This window comes from Mytilus californianus, unplaced genomic scaffold (assembly GCF_021869535.1).
Source record: "Mytilus californianus isolate M0D057914Y unplaced genomic scaffold, xbMytCali1.0.p SCAF_11, whole genome shotgun sequence".
Classification (NCBI taxonomy): domain Eukaryota; kingdom Metazoa; phylum Mollusca; class Bivalvia; order Mytilida; family Mytilidae; genus Mytilus; species Mytilus californianus.
Window position 1 is genome coordinate 57,632,332 of NW_026262593.1, and position 11,946 is coordinate 57,644,277.

At 34.1% G+C, this 11,946-nt stretch overlaps 1 protein-coding gene across 1 annotated transcript; it reads right to left on the reverse strand.

Annotated features, from left to right (window-relative positions):
* Window positions 1-5,723: 5,723 nt before the first annotated feature.
* On the reverse strand, window positions 5,724-9,369 carry LOC127719253 (short-chain collagen C4-like). Its single transcript, XM_052225269.1, has 3 exons — window positions 9,228-9,369; window positions 6,925-6,996; window positions 5,724-6,202 (listed from the first exon to the last, which is right to left on the reverse strand). The coding sequence occupies exons 1-3, from the start codon at window positions 9,367-9,369 to the stop codon at window positions 5,724-5,726; spliced, it is 693 nt and encodes a 230-aa protein (XP_052081229.1).
* Window positions 9,370-11,946: the final 2,577 nt, after the last annotated feature.

Here is an 11,946-nt window from a genome sequence, read left to right on the forward strand (position 1 = left end):
ATTGTCTTTGGTAACAATCCTGAAATTTTGGATTTTAAACCAATAAAATATTTTATCTTATTTTATCTCTTCTTAAAGAATGTGACGGGGTTAAACATGTTTGAAGGCGACAACCCTTCCCCTAACCTGGGACAATGGTGTAACAGTACAACATAAGAACAAACTAGAAAAATCCGTTAAAAAGGGCTTAACTCATCAGATAGATACAAAGCAGAAAACATCTAACACAGACCGGACGTGACCTGTTACCTCGACAATAAAACTATGTTCAAGTTCAATAGAATAATCATTTTATCAATATGCAGGTTTCTCAGATTCAGAAATTCAACAGAATAACCACAAAGTTTAGTCATATATACACTATGAATAAAAGGAGGTGTCGTGAATTTATCAATAATAGACAGCCGCTTCAAGACAAAAAAGTAAAAGACAATAAACTTGTATTTGACTTAAGTTAACTATTTTTCCTACTCCTAACGTTTCTACTTATCTATATTACCCTGTCTCTCAAATATATGCGTCTCTATTAAAGGTAAATTTAGGAAAGTGCATCGGATGCACGACATTTAAAGGTGTTGTTTCCATTTCAAATATACCATTTTATTCTACAACAAATGCGATTTATTCGAAGTTTAGGACTCACTAGCTTCTTATTTATATGACCGATGGTTTACGAATTTGAGTATGTCTTGATCAAATTAAATTACGAATCCGTTTTTTGCATGAATGCTTATCACTTGATAAAACTTTTAATACATCGAATTTTGTAGTAGTAACACGACGGGTGTCACATATGAAACAGAATGCTTACTCTTTCGTTTGTTGCCATGGCATTGTCAGCTTGTCTTCTACTTATGAGTTTGATTATCTTTTTGGTATCTTCCGCCTCTCTTTTTCTGACGCAGTCAGTAATAATTTTGTTTTGTGACCTATTTATAAATGACGCTTCACTATGGGAACGGCATGCATGATGTCACAAATCTTTACTCTGATTGGATGAAATAACGGAATTGAACAAAAACCAACAAAAGAAGATATTTGCTATATCAAACTTAAAAATGAAATTATCCAGATAAATAAAAATGAATTCAGGTCAAGAAGGTGTCATTATCACCACTGTCAAATTGTTTGGATTTTGTAGGCTTAGCCTTTAATACACGAGTGGGTAAATAGCACTGATAGGTTCATTAGATCTACCAGGTCAATTAGGCTATAGCAACTAAAACTTCCAAGTCGTAATAATAATCTCAAAGAGTACAAAATATTATACTTGAAATAAAGATTGTCAAAATACATATATCGCAAATTTAATAACTTGTCAAAAGCTGTATTATATAGATCATCTCCCTTTGGCGTCCGTCCGTCCCCGATATACACACCGAAATAGGTTGTATCTCTTTTTGTTAGAGTTGTTCTTGATATATAGTTATAATTGATTTTTTTCTGCATGGATCTATAAAATTGAGAATGGAAATAGGGAATGTGTCAAAGATACAAAAACCCGACCGAAGAACAGAAAACAGCCGAAGGCCACCAATGGGTCTTCAACACAGCGAGAAAAAAAACCCACCCGGAGGCGGTCTTCACCTAAACAAAAAATGTGTACTAGTTCAGTGAAAATGGACGTCATACTAAACTCCAAAACATATAAATGAACTAAAATTAAAAAAAAACAAGACTAACAAAGGCCAGAGGCTCCTGATTTGGGACAGGCGCAAAACAAACGGCGGGATTAAACATGTTTTGTGAGATCTCAACCCTCCCCTATACCTCTAGCTAATGTAGAATAAACAAACACAAAGCATATACGCACAGTAAAACTGAGTTTAAAAGAAGTCCGAGACCGATGTCATGATAGGTAACAAAAGAAACTAAGCAAAATAATAATGATACATAAATTAACAAAGGACTACTAGCAGTTACTGACATGCCAGCTCCAGACATCAATTAAACGGATTGAAAGAAAATGTCTTCATCATATGAAAATCAAGCACAATCCCTCCCGTTGGGGGTTTAGTATCATACCATCATGAAATATATAGGAAGAACATAACCCATATAATGCCAACAACTGGTTTTAGAATAAATGTGATTATTTCCGACTGTTTCAAGTTTGTTATTCATTACAGATTGTAAACTACTAATATCTTATGTTTATGTACATGTCTATTTCACAGCTATAGGTATTTCTTTAGCTCTGAGAAATATCCTATATATATATATATCTATATATATATATTTAGTTAAGTACCATGCAGTATATATTTTAATTCTTCAGAGAAAAACGCATATCCTCAACTTTTAAAATCGTCAGCCTTTTGTCGTCAAATTGTGTGCAATTTCTTAACTATGATAAAAAAAACCTGATAAAGATTAAACTCTATGCTCACATCTGAATGCGTCAGATATCTTTTTTTTTTAAAGATCGTTCTTGTTCTTACTTACTTACACTTGTAGGTCCATTTTCTGCAAAGCTTTATAGGACGCCTCAATCTTCCTACCTCGATTTTGATTTAGTTTCACACTGAGGTATATAATACTTGCACGGACGTGTACAATTATCGATCCCATGAATATTTTGTTACTGTCTTAAAATATCACTTAAAAAACCTTAATTTTTCTGTAGAATGCAACTCTTCCAACAAATTTCAGAAAAGCTAATTGGTGATATACCCAATGAATTTTCTTCTTTTGCGTATATATGTAATATTGAGATATACTTAAAGATTTCAGAATATTGAAACAAATATGGCTAAAAAAACAAACAAAAATGAGAAATAGGACTGCAGAAGTTGTAGCATTAGTCTTGGAACTGTGATACTTAAAATTTATCAACAACTTGATAAATCTTTCATAATTTGTATTCTAAATTTAAGGAATAGAAATGTAGGATATACGAAAATGAGACTGTTTTGTCATTTTTTTTTCCACTTTGTTGGACTTCTTCCATTCATGGTAAATAGGCGTTGATGTATAAACAAGCAAGCAAGTGTGTTAGATATTTTAAGTTCCGGTGCATCGTTTGAAGGGTGTAAATCTTTAAGCAGTCTAAAGAGAAACCAATACATCATATCTTTGAGAGGTTGAAGGTTTGTATGTTTTATATTGAATTATTTGTTCGTTTGTTTAAAATATTGCATGAAATGTTTGCTACTGGACGTTATGCAAGCAAAAACATGTCAATCAATATTTCTTGCCCCCTCCCCCTCCCCGAATATTAAACGGTTCACCCCTAAGATAGATAGGCCAACCCATGCATTGAAATCCGCGTCTCCATTCTGAACGGGCGTGGCTGCGTATTTATGCATCCTGTTCATCTATACTGCCGGTCGGAGTATGAGTTTCCAATGAATACCGCAATTTTTCACCATTTCAATGCAATGCAAAAGAAAAATAAAGATTTAAATTGAAGTGATCCTGCGTTACTAAAACAACCTGAACATTTCAATCCTTATTTTTCTCTCCTGCAGTAGCATCATGCATTTTTATTACTAGTATAACACTTAAACCTCTCCAAATCATAGGAATGAGTTCATAACTGCAACAGAAGTTGGCAGTTAAATTTCTAATTCAACTGAATGTAATCTACATTTAAATTACATCTAGTTTATTCGTGTGAACAATTTTCATTTACAAGTAAATAAAACCAGAGTTCATATGAGAACAAATTTACATGTAAGGTGAAACGAGTTTCCATTCCATGAAACTATTGAACGAAGGTTTACAATACGCCACGTTTGGTGTGAGCACGGCCTTAGACTAAAAGTTGGAATAATAACATTCATGGATAAATTTCAAATCTTTACAAGCTTATAAATATCTCATTTTGTTTTAATTCACTGTTTTGCAGCAAGTTTTTTTTAAATAAACATGCAAATCAAAGCTTTCAAATACCATCATCAGCAAGTAATTACTGCAAAATATTTATGTTTCCCACGAACAAATGCCTTTTCTTATTAGATTGTACGTGCACCATGTATCAGCACCACCTGTCGAGGCTTTCATAGCCTCGGAGACACACCTGAATTGAATTTAAACATTTGATGGGGCCTTGAGAAAAAAAAGTTTCAAGTTTCAAGAGGGGGAGGAGATATGTCCGTATACGCCCTAAATGATTTCACGGAAACGATTTTTTGTTAAAAAAAACGAATGAAGCAACTTGCATTAGAATTACTAGTACTACATTTGACCTCAAATTTCGTGATTAACAAATTGTATTAGGTGAAGAAAACTGGGCCATTTTTGGATATTAAAATTTTACTTTAAAAGTTCAAAAAGTGTTTTGTGGCGTGTAGACGAAATTTAAAACTGTCGAATTCAGGCATTAAACATCGTCACTTTCCGCGGCTTTCGGTGAATAAGCACAAAACTATTCTAAATGTAGAGGCGCTAGGAGAATCGACGTACATGTATTTTATACCTAACTTATGAATATGATGTACTAGATATGCATATACTGTATTTGTAAAGGGCAATCATCAGGTTTTTCACTTATTCATGTTTTTATGCCCCCGCGACAAAATGTCGAGGGGCATATTCATTTATCTCCGATCGTCCGTCTGTCCGTTCGTCCGTCCGTCATTTATCTCCGAGCGTCCGGATTAGGATACATAATTTTGTCCGGCTATCTCCTCCTACAGTTTTGGAGGTACAACTTCAATATTTTGTAGGATGTTCATACACATAATGGAGGTGTGCATGGCCACAGGATTTTGATTTCTTTTAAATATTCTGAAAATGACAGGTAGTTGGACTTAGTCATTTTTTTGGTACTAGCTGCATAAAGAGATCATGGTTTGTCCGGTTATCTCTTCCTACAGTTTTGAAGATACAGCTTTAATATTTTGTCGGATGTTCATACACATAATGAAGATGTGCATGGCCACAGGATTTTGATTTCTTTTAAATATTCTGAAAATGACAGGTAGTTGGACTTAGTCATTTTATTTGGTCAGGCGGCGGCATCATTTGTGTCTTACAGACAGCGTAACAATTTCAAGTTGTATGCCAACATCACTGTTTGTCAAATCTAAAATATGTGGAACTATTCTCATGCATATGCAGAGCAGAAAATGGGGGGGGGGGGGGGGCATTGTCCATATTTAGTCTTTTCTAGTAATCGAAAGATAACCGAAGTTTAGATGATACATGTTATGAGTGCTCATTTGTCTAATACGTCCGATACTTAAAAACGAGTGGAGCAGAATATGTTTACCCTTTGGAGCACCTGGTATTTCCCCTGGTTTTTTTTTATTTTTTTTTGGGGGGGGGGGGGGGGGGGGGTCTTGTTGATCCATCTCTCTCTCTTGTTAATTAGTGTTTTGAAGACTGTTGTTTGTCTTTTCGTCGATTTTAGTTTTTTTACAATTGTTCTTTTTCGACATAATTTTCTATTGACCCGTTCGGGGTTGCTTCTTCGGAAGTATATTTTAAAAGCGTCCAAAGAAGGAACCTTACTTACACGATCAAACTTTGAAGAATTGGACTAAGGAGAGATATGTAAATTAAATGGATTCGATATTTTTCTGATAAACGGGCGATAACTCAACTGAGAAATTTCTTTGACAGCAAACAGTTGACCCTTTCCTTTTGTCAGTAATTTATGTATTTATTTTCATATTCTTGCTACGTTTTGTTTGAATGTTATATCGATGTTTAAATTGAAAACTCTAAGGTAATAAACTATAAAACATTCGTTCTAAAACGAAATCATATGTATTTAATTAATTTGAACAAACAACACATGATATAGGTGCATTGTTATAAAACGGTGGGCATCTTAAGGACCCACAGACTGCTTTGACTGCATACAACAGTTTACCATTGAGGTCGGCAGCTCCAGCTTCTAGAGTGTCAGCAGCAATATCAATACATATGTACTGCGAAGCTGCACTATGGGTGTCTGCACCTGTCGCAAGTCTACCATAGTACTCTACTTTCCAACTGCCGTAGCAAGTTGTTTTACTAGGTATTACCAATACGGATGACTGTTGTGTCGCCCGACAGACAGCACAAGGAACGTCGTTATCAATGAAATTTGTTCCGAAGTAAGAACCATCTTCATATTCAGCCCCATAGAGCGATGAAACGTAGCCATCGGTCGTTATTGGGCCATCACTTTTAATGAAATTTGGGTCATGTGGAAGGCAGATATAGTCTGATGGTCCTCCAGCTTTGTTATAATATCCTCCACCGACTGTTCCTAAAAGGTATTTTCAAAAGAGAATGTACACATTTTGCTGACATGATTCTGTTAATTCACGGAAAATGAAAATGATATCATAATATGATGTATTATTATTTTAAAAGCTGAATATTAAAGACATTTTATATCAGATTTTGTTTTTGGTTGATTGATTGATTGTTGGTGTTTAACGCCATTATCAGTACTCATGCCCATATCATTGCAGCCAGTTTTAACTGATGGAGTAAACCAGAGAGAACCACCGACCTTCGGCGGGTAAACTGGCAATCCTAGTCAAGTATATCCGGAGTCGAACACAACTGCCACACACGGGGTTTGAACTAGCAAACACCTTACTGACAGGCTAGTAATCATTGTAATGAACAACTTAGACAACTCGGCCACCTAGGCCCTATTGTATATGCAGTCCTCTTAGAACAAATATGGTCACATTACGGTGGTACCAAACACCTTGACTAAAATTAATTTGGCTCGTTTAATCGAAACATTTACTTTGACCCTTTGAAAAAATATAAAAATTTCAAAAAACTTGAACTACACACTTTATCGGAAAAAAATCATTTGATATATAGCTGTTTGACAAACACTCATTGGGATCATTGAGAAGCTTAATATTACCTTAACAATGGAACGTGATTAAAACGTTCAGCTGATTTTTACAGAGTTTACTTATCTACCTATGGTGTTTTATACTACCTTTACATAACCAATGTTATTACCGGAATAAATTAGTTGTGTTCCATTCAATGGGCAATCTTTTCTTCCCCATCGTGTGTAAACGGCTCCACTGCCTGTAAAATAAAAGACACTGTCAAACATAATCAATAAAAAATACATCATTTATGTTGTTTCTTTATTGAACGTGAAATGAATAGACAAATAGTGCTAAGTAGCAAGTTCGAAAAGTTTTTACTCTATTTTGATGTGTTGCTGTATAAAAGGTTTAAACTGAATGCGAACGTTACTTTTTGTCTCCATAGTAGTATTATGATTGTTCTTCGAACACGTTATTTCTTCATTATTTTCGTAACTCTTTTTCGTTTACTCTTGTGTCGGTTTTCTTCCAATTTTCAATACAAATATGGTAACAAAATTAAAAAAAAAAAGCAAGCACGATGCGGGGAAATTTATACATCCGTTTAACTTAGTAGACGTACTATTCGGAGGGGCGGATCTATAGCTTGATATGCAGCCGTGATTATCCACAAGGCTACACATAAAAATATTTTGGTTTGCCCAAACACTACCTAAAGGTAGAGACAGTGGGTAGATAGGTAGGCATTTTCTTCTTTTTTTTCGGCAAAGAGAAATTGAAGTGTCAGATGTTTTTTAGTCTTCATATAAATAAGAAGATGTGGTATGAGTGTAAATGAGACAACTCTCCATCCAAGTCACAATGTATAAAAAGTTAACAATTATAGGTCAAAGTACGGCCTTTAACATGACATTTTCTCACACCTAATAGCAAGCTATAAAGGGCCCCAAAATGACTAGTGTAAAACAATTCAAACAGGAAAACCAACAGACTTATCTATATAAAAAACGAAAAACACTTATGAAACACACCAACAAACGACAACCACTGAACATCAAGCTCAAAATTTTATTCACATCATGACAATACAAGATTTTAGTAGGCAGTTTTTTTTCTGGGTAGGTAGGGTTAGGACAAACAAACATATTATTGTTATGGCCCAATGGTAAAAATATCTTAGTGTAGCAAGGCAAAACATTTTCCACGATTACATATGAAAAAAATTCGAATCAGAAACCTATCCTCGACCCCCTTTAAACTCCCCTCTTCCTCCAGGAATCCGTCACTGAAATTTTCTACATGGTTTGGAGTAAAGATGATTCTGAAAGAATGAAAGTTAATAAATAGATTTAGATAGTTAACCAAGACGTCATACAGAACTTTTTTTGTTTATAATTAAAACGCATACGTTCCCAAAAGGGTTCAGTAGAAATATGAGGATGTTTGTATGTAAACATATTGAATTAAATGCCCTAATTATCTAATCATTTCTAAATACTATATAATCTTATTTTCAAAGATACCAAATAGCTTATACCTGAGGGCGGAGTTTTTGGTTTACGGAATGGAGAAAAATTGGCAAAAAGAAAAAAAATACCAAAAAGAGAAAAATGGGTCACACAAAAAAGAATAGAAAATAATGGGGTTCTGAAATAATGAATAACGAAAAATTGGCATAGGAAAAAAGTAAAACCACAAAAATACTGAACTCCGAGGAAAATTCAAAAAGGAAAGTCCCTAATCAAATGGCAGATCAAAAGCTCAGACACATTAAACGAATGGATAACAACTGTCATGTTCCTGACTTGGTACAGGCATTTTCCATTAACCATTGAGAATGGAAATGGGGAATATGTCAAAGAGACAACAACCCGACCAAAGAGCAGACACATTAAACGAATGGATAACAACTGTCATGTTCCTGACTTGGTACAGGCATTTAAATGGTGGATTAAACCTGATTTTATAGCTAGCCAAACCTCTCACTTGTATGACAGTTGTATAAAATTCCATTATATTGACATTAATGTGTGAACAAAACAAATAGTAAAGGGAGAAGGATTGGTACCATTAAAACGTTTAATCCCGCTGCAAATGTTTGCACCTGTCATAAGTCAGGAATCTGATTACAGTTACTGTAGTTGTCGTCTGTTTATGTAGTTCATACGTGTTTCTCGTTTCTCGTTTTTATATAGATTAGACCGTTGGTTTTTCCGTTTGAATGGTTTTACACTAGTAATTTTTTGGGGCCCTTTATAGCTTGCTGTTCGGTGTGAGCCAATGCTCCGTGTTGAAGGCCGTACCTTGACCTATAATGGTTTACTTTTATAAATTGTAACTTGGGTGGAGAGTTGTCTCATTGGCACTCATACCACATCTTCCTATATCTTTAGACATAATAGGTAAAAATGTTAAAAACAAAATAAAAAATAAGAATAGAGAAAAATGACCAAAAAATTAAAGAATAAAAAAATGAGACTCTCAAACCTGTTTTTGAGTGAAGCGTTGACTTGAGTTGTGAGATTTCTAAATTGGCATTTTGTAAATTTGTCTCCAATGTCGTTTTCTGCTGTGTAAGAGTAGCTACATCACCAACTAGCTTTTGGACTGTTACTTCCAGCTGGTGCATACGTGTTGTGAAGTCAGGATCGGTAACCAGTAAGCGTTTCTCCTGCCGGTTTCGACAACTCCCGAAACAGAAAAATATCAGAAAGAAAAAGGCTGGTGTAATTTTGAACATCTCCTTCAAGGTAACACACTAAATGACTTTTAACAGATATAACTCTTATCTTATGTTGGAGGGTGTAGAAGAGTACCACAAGTAGAGTTTTGAATATTATTTTTAGAAAGGAACAAAGGACTATTTAGCGATTAATCTTAGTTATTACTTGCTTTTATTTCTCAATAAGACTTAGCAAAACAAATTCATGTGTTTATTTATCTAACTCGTTTGTTACCACTATGTATGAGGTAACGTTTCAATTTTAATGAACATAATCTGTGTATAACTGGTAAATATCAAAATTAAAAGATGTGGTGTGATTGCTAATGATACAACTTTCAAACAGAGACCAAATAACGTAAAAGGTAGCAACAAAAGGTCACCGTATGGCCTTCAACAATGAACAAAACCAATACCGCATAGCAAACTATAAACAGCACGACATGACAAATGTAAAACAGTTCAAACGAGAGAAACAAATGCTTGATTTACGTACAAAAAAATTGATAATAAACAAATTAGATAAACAGCACCAAACGACAACCAATAAAGGACGTGACTGCAGACCAGGGACAGACACACAAATTATGTTGGGGTTTTAAACATTTCTGCGAGCGCCCTACCCTCCAATAACCTGGAAAAGTGGTGTAACAACGCAACATAAGAACAAAGTATAAAAAATAGTTGAAAAAGGCTTGAAACATCAAATCGATACAAAGCACATGTTAAAATAACTAACACAAATGTTTATGACACGAAGGGAGAAGTAGTTACTGAAAGCAAGTTCAACGCCCTACTAGCCACAAAAACAAACATGCATCTAATACTTAAATATCATCAGTACATATCCAATGGATATATTAAAAAAATGTCATAAACAGTCAGAGAAAGACATGGTATTGTGTCTGAAAAATTGCATATAAACAACACTAATTTAATTAACAAGACTGAAGTTTTGCTGTACCTGTCAAAATTTATTACAAACGGCTCATCTCATCCTAGTTTTAATGTTGTTTATATAGTCCATAAACTTAAATACGATCGATGTTAACCTGTTGTTCCTTTGAATAAACTTGCTATTAAAGGTTATCAATTTAACAATATAGTAAGATCATTGATCTTAAAAAATATAAAAAAATAAACATTGTATATATAAAAATAAAAAGATGAGGTATGATTGCAAATGAGACAACTCTCCACTAGAGACCAAATGACACAGTATGCATGTTTTGCGTCCGAATAATTTTTCTCGATATTATACCTTTTTTCAGAAACGCTAAACCACAAATACTTGAAAGCCAAGGATGTATCAATTCATGAAAAGCTATATGGCTAAATTGGACATAAAAAGAATTGCCAAGGTTAACGTAAATTTGGCGCCAGAGTGGGAACCGTAGTTTCTTAACTGATAATTTGTAGGAGAATTAAAAAAAGGTATGTCATACCAAACTCAGAAAGAGTGGTAACGTCGTCTTTGAAATTTAGCAAAGTAACGTTACCGCTGTTTTAGAGTTTGGTGTTTTACACCATGTCAATATAGAATCACTGACTACTGGACTGATGAGTTAAATATTGTCTCAATTGGTACTTACAATCATTTGATTTTTTAATAACTTATTACAACTGTCATACCTAGATATGTATATATTTACAGTAATGAACACGTATAGTCCTAAATCCTGTCGATACTTATGTTTTGGCATTGCTGAAAGTAAAACATTTTATTTTGCCTTTCATATTCTGTTTATGACGTCTTTACACTAAATCCGTTGAATGTGTACTGATTGATATTTAGTCTTGGTAGACATGATTTATTTTTGATATAGAATAAGAAGATGTGGTATGATTGCCAGTGAGACCCAAAAATGTTAAACCTCGCCACTTTATGTGCCTATTCCAAGCAAGGAACCTGTTATTCGGTAAAGGTATTTTGTTGGTTGTTGCTGTCTGCCATATTTGATTTTCGTTTATTGTTTTGGCATAAAACACGCCGCTGATCTTGTCATATATTGTACATGTCATATCGAGGATTTTTATAGCCTACGGCATGTTTTGGGATGTTTGTATTTTTGAATATCGTACAATGACAAATAGATGCTTACATCCACGTTCATTGGATTCTAGATGAGTGTCTTCTCATTGTCAAGTATAGCACATACCCGTACTTGTATATATACCGGAATTAAATTGGTATACACATTGGTCTATTTTCAAACTAACGAGAAACGTCATCAACCTCTGATAAATTAACTTAAGACAAACATTGTTAGATAATTTTAATAAAGAACGGAAAAACTATCTTAAAGAAGTCTTCATCTACAAATACAAATTTTGCTATATTATTGGAATATTAAATCAAGCATAAAAAAGCGAGAAAGATTGACAGATTGCATCATGTCTGGAGGCAATTTTATACATAATTGCAAATTTAGCTATATCTACTGCAGCCTGCCGCTTGTATTTTTCTCCAGTACGAATTAGTGG

Bases quoted from the DNA above. Each gene is read 5' to 3' on its own strand.
- LOC127719253 (XM_052225269.1), bottom strand. From the start codon at position 9,369: ATGCACCAGCTGGAAGTAACAGTCCAAAAGCTAGTTGGTGATGTAGCT. The intron at 6,997-9,227 runs GTTTGAGAGTCT...TTTATTTTACAG, and splicing joins AACGCTTCACTCAAAAACAG to GCAGTGGAGCCGTTTACACA. The intron at 6,203-6,924 runs GTAATAACATTG...AATACCTTTTAG, and splicing joins AACACAACTAATTTATTCCG to GAACAGTCGGTGGAGGATAT.